Here is an 18,085-nt window from a genome sequence, read left to right on the forward strand (position 1 = left end):
TTGTCACCCACATGACATTGCCAGCCCTGGTCACATCACCAATCCCAGCTGCATCACTGGCCTTGTGGTTTTTCCCAAAGCCCTGTCTCCTGGAGTGCCTGCAGGCAGCAAGCACCTCACGTTCTGGTTACGGTTGGCTTCACCGTCTGGCTCTGAAGGACAAGGCAGGCTCAGCATATAGAAGCAAAGTGTGTTTATTATTTTGTAAATCTGCTGATTTCGAGTTGGTCTTGCCCAAGGAGCCTAGCTCACTGCTCTGTAAGCTCACCTACTGTGCTACCCCCATGCTACCTCTGTGACCACCTGGTGAGTCAGAGCCTGCTCTTCTTAAGTGAGTTGCTCTGTCCCAAGTGAGCAGAAGCTACAGCACCACAGGTCCACAGCCTCTAAAGTGCCTAAAAATGGCTTGCTAGCAACACGGGCTTGTGCGTACGCTGGAATTCACAAGTGTGATGTTAATGAGCTGGCAGCATGGTTAATTATCCACCCGCTGGTGGGAAGTGACAAGCCTCTGAAGTAAAATTAATCACCATTCCCAAAAGAAGAACCAATCAGTGTGGAAGTGGGTGCCAGCCCATCCACCCGAGCTGTTGGTCTTGCTCACCTTCCTTCCAAACTCAGCTCCAAGTCCTTTGCTCCCCTGCACGGCAGTTTGTGGTGCCGCCCATCACGGAGGGAAGCTGGCCCTCCCTCCTTTCAGTTCTTTTTAGGCTCCTTACGCGCTTTGTGTTCACGCAGCATCTTCACCAACTTCCCAGCCTCTGGGCTGGACCTTGCCTGCCCTGGCTCCCCCTGCTCCTCTTTGCTCCCCAGCAGGATTTCGTTGATGTAACTGAGGGTCAGGTTGCTGAAGATCATGTTGAAGTGGTGGGCACCTCGCAGCTCCTGGACGAACACCTGCTGCTTCTGCTGGTCCCGCCACCGCTTGCACAGCTCCAAGCTGCGTGTGCTGACACTGTCATCCCCGTCACCATAAATTATATCCACGGGGTCCTCATAGGGGAAACGCTCATCATAAATGTAAGTCTCTGCCGTGGGGAAGCCTGTGCCATAGAGGCAGTACGTGTCCACCCCAGGAGGGGGCAAATCCTTCAACAGGTCCTTCATGTCCTCCCACATGTACCAGCCATCCTCCAGGTTGACGTCGGTGAAGAAGCGCTGGTAGTCGCGGTAGGTGTAGTTGTAGGAGGGAGTGGAGATGAAGACGTGGCTCTCGGGCCAGGCCAGGGTGGTGGGGAACATCCAGGGGCTGGTGGTGGTCATGCGCTGCTCCTCACGGAGCTTGATGTTGGACATGAGCGGGATGCCCTGCTCGTCACCTGCGGGACACGCAAGGGCTTGTCACAAAGGGCACCACAATGTCCCCACACAGCCTTTGGAGCCTTTGGGAGCTGGGCTGGGATCAGCGCTCCCCACAGTGACTCACCACTGTCCCCTGCCCTTCTCCAGCTCAGCTCTTCCCCTGCCCATCACCTTACATCCTCTCCTTACCCCCCTGCCTGCAGATATCAAGAACAGCCTTCCAAACCCTTCTCTCCACATCTCTAGCTGCTCAGAGGGCCTGAGTGGTGAAAACCTGGATGTGTGATGGCACAGACCAACCCAGCCCTGAACATTCCCTGCAACCCTGGCACCACCACACCTGCCTGCAGGAACAGGAGCAAGCAGTAGTAAGAGGCCAACTTGCATGTTTCCTTCAAGCCTTGATATTTTTTGGTGTGTCTGAAGTCCTAAGACTATGGAATGACTGCAGACGACCTTAAAAATATCTCTGGCTCTTGTGGCAACAGAAAAAAATATTAGCAGGTGACTTAAGGGTGATGCAAGGGGCCAGATGTTAAAACCTTCAAGCACATGATTTTTAATCTCATGCATTTTTGGACTTGTGACTTGGAGATATTCTGGACTGTCAGCATTAGGCAAGTGACTGTGGCTTTCTGGGCTGCAAAGAGGCTAAACAGGAACTGGGTCCCCCACCTCTTTCATCACTCTGCCCTTTCCCTGCCCACCACCACCCTTCCATTTCTGCAGGAGGGAAAGAAAACAAGGAGGTGTCTGCACACGAGGAGTCACCCACCGGATGCCAGGATACGCAGGGGCTTGACGGAGCCTCCCCAGGGGGCACCCAGGGAAATGAAGCCCCCAATGTACTGATCTTTCCAGGCTTGTGTCTGCTGCAGCAGGAAGTAGAGGACGTGCAGGTTGCCCATGCTGTGTGCAATGAGGAACACGGGTCTCTGGTACTCGTCGTGCATCTCCTCGATCAGCGCCTTCAGGTTCTGGAAGTACTCGGGCTGCTGCTCTGTGGACAAGAGGGGAGCACGATGGCATGAGGGTCATCCCGCTTCCCTCTGAGCGTGGGGGGCCTGGCCACAACCCCCAGACTTACGGGGTCCAACCCTCCAGTCGTAGGGGGCTGCCCGAACCGTCTTGTCCCTCACGTAGCCGTTGTTGACCAGGTTCTGCACCATGGTGTGCAGGTAGCCTGTGGGCAGAGGCAACAAGGGGGCATTAGGTCTGTGGTCTTCTCTGGTCAAGCTTTTTCCATTCTGGTCCTGGTCATGGTCAAAATGTTCCCTGGGAAGCCCTGTAGCTCAGTGGCTCCAGCCAGATGTAGTGACTCTGTGCATCCCACTGAGTCCTGGGGTCAAGGATGGGATGCTCCCTGCTAGCACCCAACTGGAGTGAGTGTGTCCCCCAGGCTAATGTCCCTCAGTCCCAGTGCCCTGGGCTCTCTGCAGAACCAGTCCCTGCTGGAGATACAGGGACACCTCCCCATTTGCAGGGAGCATGTGGGATCCCCAGACACCCTGGCCTCTCCTCCTCTCACCTGCCAGCTTGCTCTGATCCAGGTATTCCACAGAATAGGTCTTGCCAAAGCCAGGAACACGGATGTGCACCCCTGGGGCATTGGACATTTTCCGAGAGGTTCGGTTGTACACCACCCTGTGGGGACAGGACAGGAGGTGACAGAAGAGCCATGTCCCCATGGAGAACACAGGGCCGGGGTGGAGATCACTGGGTTGGGCTTGGACCTGGCTGTTTCCAAGCCTTGTGTGGGTGTGAGGTGCACTGGAGCCCAGCCAGAGCCCCTTCTGCTCTCCTGGCATCCTGGGACAGGAGGCTCTGATGGAACCAGGTGCCACAGCCCCCTGACCCTGCAGCCCCAGGCAGCGTGGCAGCATCTCCAGTGGGTGCTCAGGGTGGTCTGGCTGGGCTTGAGCACATGGCAGGAGCTTGGGAAAGGGGCAGACACTCAGAGCAGTAGCCACTCACTTGTGTTCCCAAACAATCCCACAGTCCTCCCATTTTTTTTCCGTGTGTGCTAGATCATGGCCGGGGGGAGGAGAGGGGAGGGAGATCCTTGGTAGGTCATTTCCCCAGGGAGCTCCCATGGTAGAGCTGGATGGTACCTGGTGTTGTCAATCCAGCAGTCAACTCCCACTGGCAGGAAGGTGTTGAGGTTGAGCCAGATGGTGAAATAATCCTCTGTTTTACGGTAGCACATCCAGTTCACCACATCTGGCTTGTCCAGCTTTGCTTCCAGCTGGTTCCCAAGACACCCAGGCACTGGAGGCACCACAGAGGGAGAGCAGAGCCAGTTACAAACCCCATCCCACCGACCCTGGGGGCTGCCCAAGCTGCTGCTTAGCCCACCCGCAGGCAGTGCTCCCCTGGGGCTGCCTGGGGATGGCTGGGCACCTGCTGGAGCAGCATCTCTGGAGAACAACTCACTCCACACAGGAGAGAGGGTGCTTGGAGCTGAGATGCTGGGTGAGCATGAAAACAGTGCTAAAATGCATCCTTGGGAACCCCTAGAGCTGCATTTCCATGGGGTGATCCCCAGAGTTGTCACCCCTGGCTCAAACACACGAGTCCCCAGCAGCACAAAGTACTCTGGATTGCTCCCCCTCCCTGGATGGGTTCCCACCTTCCTCTCCTTGCTGCAGCCTGGGGGAAGGAATTCGTGCTGCCCATTCCTAATGCAGTCCTGACACCTTGTCTGGGGGCTGTGGTCAGCTGAGGGATGCAGAGCTCCCAGGGAGAGTTTCCTGAACTTTAAACCCTCCATGCAGGCTGAACAGGTGGTTCAGTGCTCAGTGGAACTGAACTCTGTGGAAATTCAGTGGGAATGGTGTGCAGGAAACACAGCACAGCTTTAAGCAAGTTCATTTTGTGCCCTGGGCACCCTCAGTGGAAGGTGACAGTCACCAGGGTGTTTGGCCTGCCTGTGGGAGTGTCCCAGCAGGGATGGGACACGCGTCCTGCTGCTGCCCTGAGAGCTGCGCTGTGCTGGGACCAGAATCCATGGAGAGCTTTCCCTGCTGTGTGCAGGGGCCCAGAGCCAGCTCCTGGTGCCAGCCCTGACTGTGAGGGTGAGGACAAGAGGTGAATGACTGCAGGGGACAGTGAACCTGGTGGAATGGGAGCACCAGGTGACAAATCCCAAGGCGCCAGCAGGTCCAAGGACTTGCCTGCCATACGTGTCTGGGGCTGGTGTGGACCTTCAGTGCCTCGTGCCATGCAAGAGGGGAAGGAGAGGTAGCAGTTTCCTTCCTCAACCTGCCTCACAGCTCCTCCATGCCTGGGGCACATCCCTAGGGGTGCAGGGAGGGTCTAATCCTGTCTTCAAAGCACCTGGGTGGGGATCAGACAGGCGTAGGGGAGCCCTGGTGGGGAGTGGGCAGAAGGGATGGCCAGTAAGAGGAGCAGGAGCATGAGCTGCTCTGACGGCTCCTGAAGGTGCACAGCCAGGACCCCCCTGCCCCTGGCACACAGCTCTGAGCTCTGCCTCCCCTCCCAGAGGACATTAGGTAATTATTAAGGGAGTTCTGCGAGGGCAGAGGGGTTATCAGTGGTCCCAAGGGCACTGGGGGTTTCTGGGACGCCCGGCCCAGGGGGATGGGTTGGCTGTGGATGCCGAGGGGAAGGAGGGGCAGCCAAGTGGCACAAGGGGCATCTGGGCATGGGACACGGCCTGGGGGTGGCACTGAGTGGCACAAGGGGCATCTGGGTCTGGCTGGGTGTGGGACACGGCCTGGGGCTGGCACCGGGGACAAAAGGAGATGCTCCAACTGTCACAGGTAACCCTGAAAAGAGGCATTGGTGACAGTGAGCTGGGTCTTCTGACAACCCCAGCACATGGAGGCCTGTGCCCCCTGATGCCCCTGGGAAGGGAATTTACAGGGTCAGCCCTTGGCATTGCAGCAGGGAGGGATCTTCTGCTTTTTCTCTTCTCTTTTTTCAAGGGGAAACTCATCATGAGTCAAGAAAAAGGAGGAAAGCCCCAACTCTGCTCAGCAGAGTTTTCATGGCAAAACCTGAGCTCAAGTGCCTGGTGATGGCACAGGAAGGCAGAACCATGCAGCACAGAGGCACCAGCTGGTGGTGGCTGCTTCCACCTCCCTGAGATGATGCCCTCACGTCTCCTTTAATCTCCCTGAGCCCCTGTTCCTGCTGGCTTGCCCCCAGTCAGAGTTGGCATTGGGTGGGATGTGAGATGGATCCTCTTTGCAGCAGCAGAGGATGACTTAGCCATCTCCAGGGAGTGGGAGCAGACGCAGGATGGGATGGGCTTCAGGGAAGTGAGAGGTGGTGGATGCACCCCCGGCACCGGTGGCAGCCTGTTTGGGAAGTGGCACAAGAGGTTGTGCCGCAGCCCCTGTCCCTCTGCCAGCAGAGTTCCCCAGACACAAACAAGCCCTAAAACACTCTATGGGCCAGCTGTGAGATATCAGAGACCCACCTGCTTTCTGGGGTGCCCAGTCTATCCCCTCAGCTCCAAAAGGCTCCACCTGGGCACGGCCAGCTCGGTGAATGGGAGGAGCTGTGTGACACCCTCACTTGGTGGCTCCAATCCAGACAGCCAAGACCCATCACAGCCAAACCCCACGGAGCCGGCAGTGGCACAGGACCCCGGTCCTGTCCGCCTGGGGGGCTGCAGGGCAGCCCGAGCTCCCACCCAGAGCCCGCAGGTGCCCGCGCTGGCCCCACCTTACCGAGCACCACGGGCGGTGTGCTGTTGGTCGGGGGAGCTTCTGGGGTGGTGGTGGGAGGGAAGAGGACATTGAAGAGCCAGAACTGCGCCGTGGGCTGCAGGAGCAGCGAGAGCAGCAGCAGCAGCGCAGCCCCGGCGGCGCCGCTCCCCATGGCCGGGATCCTCCGCACGGCTCCGGGCCACAGAGCCGTCTATGGTCGCACCGCGGGTCCAGCCAAGAGGCACCCGGGCTGCAGGGGAGGGGAGAGCTGCGAGGGGCTGGCCATGAGGAGGAGGAGGGACGGGGAGGGACGAAGGACTGGCCTCATGGACAAGCCATGGCCTGTCAAAAGCAGCCCAGCTGCGCCTGGGGGTTCTGAGAGCCCCGGGAGCCCTGCTCAGGGGTGCTGCAGGTTCAGCAGCTTCCCGGTGCCTCGGTGTCCCTTTGCCATGTTCTGGGGACGTGGCTGCCACGTTCTTGCCCCTGTGTAATCCCCAGGGCTGCCCAGGGCTGCTCCCTCCCTGCCCCTCTCCACTCCTCCTGCCCTGGCAGGGGATGCTGGTGCTGCCAGCGTGTCCCAGGCATCTGGGAGAAGATGGAGGGGTTGGGATGGGAAAAGACAAATCTGGGCAGCTCCTTGTGCCACATGGCAGTGCCACGTTCCCCAGTGCCATGCTGGGCACTGCCCCTGCCCTGTATCCACTGGAAGGCTCCCTCTGCGACAGTCCCAGCTGGGGGAAGCCCCTGCAGCTTCAGCTGCACCGGGTACAGGCTCTGGCTGGAAGGGACCTTAAAGTTCATCTCATTTCAAACCCCTGCCACAGGCAGAGACACCTCCCACTAGACCAGGATGCTCCAAGTCCCATCCAGCGTGGCCTTGAACACTCCAAGGCATGGGACAAAGTCATATTTTCCTGCTGAAGGGAAGGTGCCTTCTTCCTCCCGGGAAGTGTGAGGTGGGACAGGGCTGCTGACGGGCACTGGTGGGTGGGTTGGCTGACAGGGTGGGCTCCCCCTGGGGCAGAGGGTCCCCTCCTGAAGAATGGGGAGGAAGGGCAGTGGAATGTGTGGGGTGGCACCTGTAGGTGCCCCCCGGGCTCTGTGTGCCGCTGACCCAGCTCCCGCAGCCCCCGCTCCCTCCCGCTTTAACGCGGCTCCTGCGGAAGCGCCGCCGGGCCCCGGGCCGGAGCCGAGGCCGCTGCAGAGCAGAGCAGAGCTCGGAGCCGTGCCCGGCCCCGGCCCCCGCAGCTGCTCCTGCCCCGGCGGGGCCCTGCTGCCTCCCTCCGGGAGCGGCGGGGGCTCCCGAGCCGCTCCCGCAGCCCCCGCTCCTCTCCTGCTGCGCATCCCCGCGGCAGCGGCGCCTTCCCAGGGCGGGTCGTGTGCCTGCTCAGCGCCCAGGGAGATCCCCAGAACCCGGCTGTTCATCTGGCCCGCGCTGGCTGCCTCGCTGGGGCGGTGTGGGAGTGGGGAACACCCAAGTGGGTTCCCCCCATTGTCCCTGCAGTGCTGGGGAAAGCGGGGTCCCCCCCCAGCTGTCACAGACCACCGGGGAGCCCAAATGTGAGCCTGGATAGCTCAGCTGGGAGAGCATCAGACTTTTAATCTGAGGGTCCAGGGTTCAAGCCCCTGTTCAGGCGGTGGCTTTATCCTTTAGGAGCCTTGGGACGGTCCCGCCCGGGGCCGCTGATGCAGGGGAGAAGTGAAGCAGGGGATTGTGGTTTCCACTGCTCCCTCGCGCAGGGAAGGGGGGATGCGCTGATTTCAGGTAGAGTTCTTAAGTTTGGGTTCCTGCTGGCAACTGCTTTTTTACTGCGTGACAGCCTCCGTGAAGGGACTGAAGGGACTGGAGCATCTCTCCTGGGAGGGAAGCCAGGCTCTGTTCATGCCAGAGGCCATGGGCACACACCGGAACACAGGAGGCTCCAGCTGAACCCTGAAAGCATCAGGAGAACCTTTTCCACTGCGAGGGTGACGAGTGGAAGTTTGCCAGCAGAGCCCTGCATCCCTTTAAGGGAATACAGCTCATGTGAGAGCAGGGGCTGCAGTGACCTGTGGGGCCACCACACTACCTCAGCCAAGCCCTGGACTGCCCTGTAGGTGCACAGACACTTCAGAATATTTTTGCAAAATAGAAACTCTTTTAACAGAAAATCAAGCAATTTTGGATGAAAAATATCCCCTGTCCTACGTAATTTTTTTTTAATGTTTTTCAACCTGAACATACATCAGTTGCTCGAGGATAGTAAATTATTTTTCAGGTAAGTTTAGTGGCCTTACACCTCACACTGAATTTCTGTGGGGAAAAAAAATAAAAGAGGAATGAGAAGTTATGTATTTCCTTGTGTTTCTGCTGCTCAGCTGGGTAAAAGTGGGGCAGGCACTGCTGCTGCTAATGGGCAACGTCTCCAGATGTTTGCCTTTTCTTCCTCCTGTTTTATCTTTAGAACAGAAAGAATGCTTTTTGAGCTTTCCCTAAGAAAAGAGATCTGTGTTTTCAGTAAATGAATATTGCGGGAGTATGAAGTCATGCAAATGCCCTATAAACTACAAATCCTAAAAGTAAATGTGCAATGATTTTTTTTCTTCCTTTCTTGCTCTGGATAAGATACAAAAGAAAATAAATCTATTTTGTGCTAGAAAAAAAAATCCACCCTCCCCTTTTCCCAAGCAGCAGCCCTGCAGACTCCTGAGCCCCTCTGCCTGAGGGCTGCAGCCTCCTGCTGCTCTCAGATGACCCCGGAGTGAGCCGAGTCCCTCTGCTGGGTGGTGCCTTCCCTGTGTCACACCTCGTGTCCCTTCTCCTCTGAAAGCTGCCGACCAGAGCGAGTTCTGCGCGGCTGTCAGGAGAGGGCACCAAGTCCAAGCAATCAGGGTGACTCCATCGAGGCTCCGAAGGGTAAATGCAACAGCTGGAGAGGCTGCCCCAGGCTGAGGCGTCTCCTGGTGCACCCAGAGATCTCCATCTGCTTCTCGGTGCCCGTGACACCTCGAGTTCCCAGACCTGCGGCGTGTCAGGGTCACCCCTCAGCTCTGGGTGGGTTTTGCCTCGGCTGTGAAAGCGTCCCTGGAGGTGCTGCAACCAAAATCCTGCTCCCCTGGAGCGGGGAGTGCCGGCAGCAGGGCTTTAATCTGGTTGTCTGCCTTCTGCTGCGGCAGGTGCTTCATGCCCTGGGCACCAGGAGCTGAGCAAGTTCTGCCTCCCACCTCCTCTCACTCTGCAGGGCCCCCGCAGCACCTTCTGGTCCTCTTTCTGCAAAACAGTGGGGAAGCGGAACGTTGGGCAAATTCCTCTAAATTCTCAAGTTTGCCTGGAAAATGGAGAAGCTGGAGTGCTTTCCCAGAAGTGCCACTGCAGCCTCACTGGAGAGACCCTGCACAGCGACTGCAGGTCGGGAAATCGTTGCTGGTGTGAATCTGGTCACTCTCTGGACCAACCAAACTTGTGGTCCCCTCCCAGGGCTTGACATCTTTCCAAACCCCTCAGAGCTGCCTCTCTCCCTCCCTCCCTCCCGGCTGGGGACAAAAGTTGCTGTGACTCGGATTCGAACCGAGGTTACTGCGGCCACAACGCAGAGTACTGACCACTATACGATCACAGCACAGGGACCCTGCCACCCCCGGCAGCGCGGCCGGGTCTGCCGCACCCCGGCAGCGCGGCAGGGCCTGTCCCCGCACTGTCCCCTGCCCTGGCACCACCGGCAGCGCGGTGGGGCCTGTCCCCGCACTGTCCCCTGCCCTGGCACTGCCACACGCCAGCAGCGCGCGGGGCCTGTCCCCACTGTCCCCTGCCCTGGCACCAACACCCAGCACAGCCTGGCCAGCAAATCCTGTTTAATTGAGGAGGCTACGGATGGATTTGGCAGTGTGGAACGGGGCCCTGAGTTGTGCAGAACAGTGGCAGTGCTGGGGTGGCACCCAGGACATGAGACTGCTGCAAGGGGCCTCAGGCAGTGGGGCCATCATCCTGTAATACAGCCAAGTCAGGGTTATAATAATTTCAGCTAAATCTAAGCGGTACAAGAGGTGAGGAATTAATGAATTAGTTGTAGCATCCTGTGCGATATGACAAATTTGAGGGAAAACAGTTAAAAATGCAACAAATGGCACAATGATCTCCATGGGGAGCTGAGTGGTGCTGTGGGAAGGATACAGTCAGGGAGGTCTGGGTAACCCAGAATGTCCCTGATCCCCATCATCCATCATCCATCCCCAGGGTCCCAGTGCCACCTCCCTGCCTGATCATGATCCTTCTCTGTGTGTCCTCCCCAGTTTCATGCCTTCAGAATTGTGCTTTGGTGACTCCAGAGCTGCATTTGCTGCTCCTGGCCCTGGTGCAGCTTGGGCTCAGTGCTGGTGGTAAAGAAAGGACTCTGTGGGGGTGAGAGCTCCCTGCTCCACATCCAAGGCAGCCCACAGCCCATGGGAACCATCCCACTGCTGCCTCCTCCCCATCCCTCCATGCACCACAGGGCACACAGTGGGGGATCCCTGGGTCCCCACAGACCCCAAGGCCCCATGTGCCCATCTGGTCCCACACCCCACTACATCAGCCCCATGGTGAGTCCCAGAGGACCTGTGGGCACCTCTGCTCATCACTGGAGCCTCCAGTGCCACGTGTGCCCCATGTACACAACACCAAGAGCCTATCCTGCCTCCACACACCAGCTCACAGCAGGGAGCAGAGCTGCCAAGAAGAGAGGTACAGACAGAATTTAACAGGAACACAGAATAGGTTCCCATCCCTGGGAGGGCTCAAGACTGCACCTGAGATTTCCCATTTGAGGCCCTGGTCTTCATGAGTGTTTTTGACTACCTTGATCCCCAGCAGGGCGTAAGCAAGCCAGGAAGATCACATCAGGTTTTGTTTTCCTGACTTATGTGGTAGAGGTGCTGACAATGAGCAGTGCTCTGCTTGGACTTTGAACAGGCAAACGAGAAAGGAATCACTGGGAGGAGTGCCTGAGTCATTGTAAGGTGGTGCTGCCACTCTGAGGCAGACCTCTGGGACGAGCCCAGGGACAAATTTCTATCAGGATGGTGTCCAGGTCCCCAGTTAGACAAGAACAAATGCTCAGACCAACCCAGCTCAATGGATATGCGGAAATAACTGAGAAGAGCTCTCAAAGCACCAGTGAGGATTCTCAGTTAGTAGAAGATCGAGGGAAGGAGGCTCACACAGTGCTAATTGTTTGTGGAAACTCATTTACTAAGGGACAGGTACATGGTGCAACAGCAAAGGTCCTCACAGTTGGAATCCTGAATCAGCATCTCACCAGGGCACGACCTTCCCTTCCCAGTCCAGGAAAGCACCAGCCTCCTTCTCAGAGATGGAGGACAGCACCTTCAGCATCCCTTGCACACTGTCATCCACTGTCAGGGGAGGCTGTGGGGCAGAGAGAGAAACAGCTCTGTGCTCAGGGGTCCGCCCTGACACACATCATTGCTCTGGGCAAGAAGTATTCCCAGTTGCTCATCTCCCTCCCTCCTGTGGCTCCAGGGTATCTGTCCAGGAGCTCTCACACAGCCCAGCATGAGACCCCAGCAAATTCTGCATTCCAAAATGATGAGGCTCTCCCAGACCATGGACAGGAGATCCCTTACCTTATATGATCCTCCTCCACCCCCCATGTCGGTTTGCACCCAGCCGGGGTGGAAAGTGATGCAGAGGATGCCGTGCTCCTTGTACGCCAGGGACTGGCACTTGCTCAGCATGTTCAGAGCAGCCTGAGGGGAGACAATGCAGGGACGGTGGTGGGAGGGGAAGGGGGGCTGCAAAGGGGACAAGTGCTGACCCCACAGCTGGGGCAGGGCTTGGGCAGAGGAGGCCACTTCCTAGGATACAAGATGCTCCCTCACTATCCCTGTGTGGATGCCTAGGCAAGATGAAGTCCCACTGTATCATGTTCCTCTGAGGTAGACCCCAGGGCCAGGCACATAACTGAGCTGTGATGGGCACCAGGGACTGACAGGAGCTCAGTCACAGCATGGAGAGGGGCACAGACTGAGGGGGAGGTTGCAAGGCAGTGTGATCATTAGGAGGGGAAAATGTCTGAGCCCACCCCCAGCAAAATCTGGCAGTACCTTGCTGCAGCGGTATGAGACCACTTGTCCGAACTCCCACACATACATATCCTCAATGGAGCCTGCATAGCTGGACATGTTGATGATGGCAGCCTTGCTGCAGCTCAGCCCTGAGCCTGGGCTCCCCTGGGCAGCTTTCTTCAGCAAGGGCAGAAATGCCTGCGAGGAGACAGAGGGGACAGGAGCACACATGGACACGGCACAGGGCAGGGGAGAAACTCCTTCCACAGTGAGCAACACTGACACCAGCACTGGGGGGACATCCTCCCTCCTCTTCCCTGCCAGGCTGCAGCTCCTGAGCTCCGGCCCATGGCTCAAAAAGCTTCTCATCAACTGAGAGCCCATCAGGGCACCAGAGCACTGACAGGAGCCCCTCACACTGGCCCTTCACTCCCTCCATAATCTCCAGCTTGAGCACATGGGAAGGGATCCTTCTGGAGCTGTGCTGTAGTGCTGGGGACTCACCTGGCCCATCAGCATTGGCCCAACCGTGTTGGTGGTGTAAACCTGTATCATATTCTCCGGTGTCTCATTATCAAGGGAGCATGGCTTTGCAATTCCAGCATTGTTGATGAGGAGGTTCAGCCCAGAGCCCCCCAGGCGCTCCCCAACCTTGGCTGCAGCCGCCTTGATGCTGGCAGGGTCTGAGACTTCTGCAGAGCCAACACAGGGAGGTCAGAGCCTGTGTCCCCATGCTGGAGTCCCCTCTGTTCCCCCAGAGGTGGCAGTGCCCGATGGCCCTGCAGGCACCAGCCCATGGCACAGCTCCCTCCCAGCACGGGGCTCCCAGGGTGTGCCCAGCCTGGGCACTCGCCAGAGGAACTGGGGCAAAGGATCCGCACCTCGGGGCACCTACCGAGCGGGATGATGATGATGTTGGGGTGCTTGGAGGCCAAATTCTGTAACTCCTGAAAGAGAGGGTACTGTGTAGGCATGGAGAGGCTGGAGGGGCTGTGCAGAGGCTCAGCCATTTCCACCTAAAGCACACATTGCTCTGGCTGCATGCCTGCACTACCGTGGACCCTGCACTGTGCTCCAGCTGCCCTGAACCCAATGGATGGGGAGGGCTCCATGACCAAGTAGCACTGTTCCCTCCATGCATCCCATGCACAGCTGCTCCCACGTTGTCTCAGCCCAGCTGCCCTGTGCCCCAGGTGCCTGACTGAAGCTCCAGCCCCTTGCAAGCACCATCCCTGTTCCAATCTCCCCCTGGCACCGAGTGCTCCCGTCCCCCAGCACAGCCCCTGCCTCCTGCCCGGTCTCACCTGCGCTCGCTGTCCCTTGGGGTCCCGACAGCCTGCAAAGATCCACTGAGGTGGGTTTGGCATCCTCAGGAAATGCTGGACAAACCCCAGGCCGATGCCTCGGTTGGCCCCAGTCACCAGAACGGAGCGGACGTGGAGCCCTGCCATGCTGCTTGTCCTCCTCTGCTCCAGCTCTCACTGTTTGCTCTGCTCTCTAATAGTTCCTTTAACATTTTCTACAGACACTCCACCCACTCAGGGTTTGCACCAACCCTTGGATCCAGGAGGAGCAACCTCACCTGCCCTTCAAACTCCAGGCCATTGATCCCGGCTGGGAGCCAGTCCTTGTTTCCAAAGGGCAAAAACCCTTGGCGGTTTCAGGCAAAATTCTGCTGTCCTTGGGAAACCTAGTGCCACAAGCCAGGAGAGGATGTTGTGGATGAGGAGGGAAGGAGCAGCATGTGGAAGGGATGTGGAAAGCTCCAGGGCTCACATGGACTTGACACCTTCACAAGAAGGGCTTTCTGCATCAGACCCACACAGCACTGGGAACAGGCTGATCTCATCCCCCTGCCCTGATCCCCTGGGCCAGGACATGGCTCACACGGCCACGAGCAGACACTCTCTGCCTTGAGCTGGCCTCCTCCAAGCCAATGCCCATTGCCTGATGGTCAAGTGAAACAAGGCTCCCATGCAGGGAAGCACACCCAGAGGATCCATTCTCCTGGCAGAAGGATGGGCACCTGCATGGCCAACACATCACCAGCTGCTGGCCTTGCACTCCAGCAAGAGACAAACTGCAGGCTTGCCACATCTTCATGCAGCATCTGTGTCCTTGCAGCAGGAATTTCTGCCACTCCTGGAGCAGGCAGACAAGGCAAGGAGGGTCTGAGCTGCAGCAGGGCCGCTGTCATCAACATCTCCTCCAAGCTGGGCTCCATCGGGCTGTGCCTCCACGTGCCAGAGGCCCCCATGTACCCGTACCGGGCCAGCAAGGTGAGCTGCCAGGGGAGGTGCTGGAGATGCTGTCCCAGGCACAGTGCCTGTGGAAGGGAGGGAGCCCCTGGGTCACCCCCTGCCCCAGCCAAACACCCCCTGCCTGGTTCTCCCAGGTAGAAGCAGAGAAACAGCAGCAGCCAGGACTGAGCCTTCCAGGAGGGTCGTTCAGGTGCTTTGTCCCAGGACTGAGTCCCATTTCTCATCTCCACAGACATTTTGTGGCTATGAAATGTCTCCTCTCCTGCCCACCCACTCCCTGGGTTGTGCTGGCAGGGCTGTGCCTCTTCCAGGCTGCCCGGGATGAAGTGTTTGGCTGTGCAGCTTCAAAAAGAGAAGGGCTTGGGAAGCAACTTCTGTCTCCTTCTCCAACCCACCTGTGCTCCCTCTGTACCCCTCACTCTGTAAACTCTGGCAGCTGATGCCTCTCTGCTCTGTCTCCACACCCAGTCCCAAACCCCTGTCTGAGCCCAGGGCAGGATCCCTGTGCTCTGCCCGAGCTCTGTGTGTCCCTCTGTCCCACCAGGCATCCCCCAGCTGAGGGGAGAGGGCAGCTGCTCCCTGTGATCTCCAGCCCCTCACACAGCTCAGCCTGGGCAGGGGTAAGCCAGTCCTGCAGGGGCTCAGATCTCTCTCCTCTCAGGAGAGGGGCCCTGCTCCAGCTCCTCCAGTGCCTCCTGGAGGGGAGGTCTCCAGAGGGCAGTCACAGTGCCATGGGACCTGCTGGCTGGAACTCATGGGGATGCCAGTGGCAGCCGTTGGTTGGGGCAGCTGTGGGCACCACCAATCCCCAGTGCAGGAGTGGGATACCTGGAAAGGGCCACCCCATGAGCTGGCACTGCACAACAGAGCTGGGGGTCTCAGCAGGAGTTTATTGAGGATGTGGGGGAGGTGGGAGCAGTGCCAAAGGGACCTCTGGGCTGCCAGGATCCTGAAGTGGTGCCTCACCAGGGGATGACGTTCCCTTCCCAGTCCAGGTAGGCCCCGGTGTCCTTCTCAGAGAGGGAGGAGAGGACCTTCAGCATCCCTTGCACGCTGTCATCCACTGTCACTGGGGGCTGTGGGGCACAGGGACAAATAGTTCTGTGCCTGAGGCCCTGGTCTAGCAAGGCAGGAGGAACGAGGCACCCCAGGGCAAAGGGGAAAGCTGAAAACCCTGAACAATCAGGACAGAGGGGCCAAGCAGGGAACTGAGGTGATGGGGACACCCAGCACCCAGGACAGCGGGAGCTGCTCCAGCACGGATTGGGCAGGCGGGGAAGCCATGGGCAGGAGCTCAGGACAGCAAATCCCACCGATACAGAATCAGCACAGGAGCTCTGATTGACCCGCCCCGGGGGAATTCCTACCGCGTGTCCGGCAGAGCTGCCCATGTCAGTTTGCACCCAGCCGGGGTGGAGAGCGACGCAGAGGATGCCGTGCTCCTTGTACGCCAGGGACTGGCACTTGCTCAGCATGTTCAGAGCAGCCTGAGGGGAGACAATGCAGGGACGGTGGTGGGAGGGGAAGGGGGGCTGCAAGGGGACCCGCGGCTGGGCAGGGAAAGCAAAACTGTGACAGCACCTTGCTGCAGCGGTACGAGGTGACTTGCATCAACTCCCAACCAAAGGCAGAAGCAATGGAGCCACCAATGCTGGATATGTTGACGATGGCAGCCTTGCTGCAGCTCAGCCCTGAGCCTGGGCTCCCCTGGGCAGCTTTCTTCAGCAAGGGCAGAAATGCCTGCGAGGAGACAGAGGGGGCAGGAGAACACATGGACACGGCACAGGGCAGGGGAGAAACTCCTTCCACAGTGAGCAACACTGACACCAGCACTGGGGGGACATCCTCCCTCCTCTTCCCTGCCAGGCTGCAGCTCCTGAGCTCCGGCCCATGGCTCCAAAAGCTTCTCATCAACTGAGAGCCCATCAGGGCACCAGAGCACTGACAGGAGCCCCTCACACTGGCCCTTCACTCTCTCTGTAATGTCCAGCTTGAGCACATGGGAAGGGATCCTTCTGGAGCTGTGCTGTAGTGCTGGGGACTCACCTGGCCCATCAGCATGGGCCCAACCGTGTTGGTGGTGTAAGTCTCGGTCATGTCCTGCAGCACCTCATTATCAAGGGACTTTGCCTTCAAAATTCCAGCATTGTTGATGAGGAGGTTCAGCCCAGAGCCCCCCAGGTGCTCCCCAACCTTGGCTGCAGCTGCCTTGATGCTGGCGGGGTCTGAGACTTCTGCAGAGCCGACACAGGAGGTCAGAGCCTGTGTCCCCATGCTGGAGTCCCCTCTGTTCCCCAGAGGTGGCAGTGCCCGATGGCCCTGCAGGCACCAGCCCATGGCACAGCTCCCTCCCAGCACGGGGCCCCCAGGCTGTGCCCAGCCTGGGCACTCGCCAGAGGAACTGGGGCAAAGGATCCGCACCTCGGGGCACCTACCGAGCGGGATGATGATGATGTTGGGGTGCTTGGAGGCCAAATTCTGTAACTCCTGAAAGAGAGGGTACTGTGTAGGCATGGAGAGGCTGGAGGGGCTGTGCAGAGGCTCAGCCATTTCCACCTAAAGCACACATTGCTCTGGCTGCATGCCTGCACTACCGTGGACCCTGCACTGTGCTCCAGCTGCCCTGAACCCAATGGATGGGGAGGGCTCCATGACCAAGTAGCACTGTTCCCTCCATGCATCCCATGCACAGCTGCTCCCACGTTGTCTCAGCCCAGCTGCCCTGTGCCCCAGGTGCCTGACTGAAGCTCCAGCCCCTTGCAAGCACCATCCCTGTTCCAATCTCCCCTGGCACCGAGTGCTCCCGTCCCCAGCACAGCCCCTGCCTCCTGCCCGGTCTCACCTGGCGCCGCTGTCCCTTGGGGTCCCGACAGCCTGCAAAGATCCACTGAGGTGGGTTTGGCATCCTCAGGAAATGCTGGACAAACCCCAGGCCGATGCCTCGGTTGGCCCCAGTCACCAGAACGGAGCGGACGTGGAGCCCTGCCATGCTGCTTGTCCTCCTCTGCTCCAGCTCTCACTGTTTGCTCTGCTCTCTAATAGTTCCTTTAACATTTTCTACAGACACTCCACCCACTCAGGGTTTGCACCAACCCTTGGATCCAGGAGGAGCAACCTCACCTGCCCTTCAAACTCCAGGCCATTGATCCCGGCTGGGAGCCAGTCCTTGTTTCCAAAGGGCAAAAACCCTTGGCGGTTTCAGGCAAAATTCTGCTGTCCTTGGGAAACCTAGTGCCACAAGCCAGGAGAGGATGTTGTGGATGAGGAGGGAAGGAGCAGCATGTGGAAGGGATGTGGAAAGCTCCAGGGCTCACATGGACTTGACACCTTCACAAGAAGGGCTTTCTGCATCAGACCCACACAGCACTGGGAACAGGCTGATCTCATCCCCCTGCCCTGATCCCCTGGGCCAGGACATGGCTCACACGGCCATGAGCAGACACTCTCTGCCTTGAGCTGGCCTCCTCCAAGCCAATGCCCATTGCCTGATGGTCAAGTGAAACAAGGCTCCCATGCAGGGAAGCACACCCAGAGGATCCATTCTCCTGGCAGAAGGATGGGCACCTGCATGGCCAACACATCACCAGCTGCTGGCCTTGCACTCCAGCAAGAGACAAACTGCAGGCTTGCCACATCTTCATGCAGCATCTGTGTCCTTGCAGAGAATTTCTGCCACTCCTGGAGCAGGAGACAAGGAAGGAGGGTCTGAGCTGCAGCAGGGCCTGTCATCAACATCTCCCAAGCTGGGCTCCACCGGCTGTGCTCCCGGCCAGAGCCCATGTACCCGACCGGGCCAGCAAGGTG

At 58.6% G+C, this 18,085-nt stretch overlaps 3 protein-coding genes and 2 non-coding genes across 5 annotated transcripts; 1 reads left to right on the top strand and 4 right to left on the bottom strand.

Annotated features, from left to right (window-relative positions):
• Nucleotides 1-219: 219 nt before the first annotated feature.
• LCAT (lecithin-cholesterol acyltransferase) lies at nucleotides 220-6,220 on the bottom strand. Its single transcript, XM_030956038.1, has 6 exons — nucleotides 6,000-6,220; nucleotides 3,414-3,570; nucleotides 2,831-2,946; nucleotides 2,390-2,485; nucleotides 2,078-2,302; nucleotides 220-1,319 (listed from the first exon to the last, which is right to left on the bottom strand). Exons 1-6 carry the CDS (start codon nucleotides 6,148-6,150, stop codon nucleotides 697-699), a joined length of 1,368 nt encoding a protein of 455 aa, XP_030811898.1. The 5' UTR covers nucleotides 6,151-6,220; the 3' UTR covers nucleotides 220-696.
• Nucleotides 6,221-7,542: 1,322 nt separating this feature from the next.
• TRNAK-UUU lies at nucleotides 7,543-7,615 on the top strand. The gene has a single exon. It is a non-coding gene; the product is annotated as a tRNA-Lys (tRNA).
• Nucleotides 7,616-9,505: 1,890 nt separating this feature from the next.
• Nucleotides 9,506-9,577, bottom strand: TRNAH-GUG. Its single transcript has one exon. It is a non-coding gene; the product is annotated as a tRNA-His (tRNA).
• A 1,670-nt stretch (nucleotides 9,578-11,247) lies between these two features.
• On the bottom strand, nucleotides 11,248-13,471 carry LOC115907926 (C-factor-like). The gene is made up of 6 exons (XM_030956156.1): nucleotides 13,325-13,471; nucleotides 12,916-12,967; nucleotides 12,525-12,712; nucleotides 12,060-12,218; nucleotides 11,580-11,702; nucleotides 11,248-11,361 (listed from the first exon to the last, which is right to left on the bottom strand). The coding sequence occupies exons 1-6, from the start codon at nucleotides 13,469-13,471 to the stop codon at nucleotides 11,248-11,250; spliced, it is 783 nt and encodes a 260-aa protein (XP_030812016.1).
• A 1,772-nt stretch (nucleotides 13,472-15,243) lies between these two features.
• LOC115907912 (C-factor-like) lies at nucleotides 15,244-17,270 on the bottom strand. The gene is made up of 6 exons (XM_030956139.1): nucleotides 17,124-17,270; nucleotides 16,717-16,768; nucleotides 16,328-16,515; nucleotides 15,863-16,021; nucleotides 15,649-15,768; nucleotides 15,244-15,357 (listed from the first exon to the last, which is right to left on the bottom strand). Exons 1-6 carry the CDS (start codon nucleotides 17,268-17,270, stop codon nucleotides 15,244-15,246), a joined length of 780 nt encoding a protein of 259 aa, XP_030811999.1.
• Nucleotides 17,271-18,085: the final 815 nt, after the last annotated feature.

Source organism: Camarhynchus parvulus, chromosome 11 (assembly GCF_901933205.1).
Source record: "Camarhynchus parvulus chromosome 11, STF_HiC, whole genome shotgun sequence".
Classification (NCBI taxonomy): domain Eukaryota; kingdom Metazoa; phylum Chordata; class Aves; order Passeriformes; family Thraupidae; genus Camarhynchus; species Camarhynchus parvulus.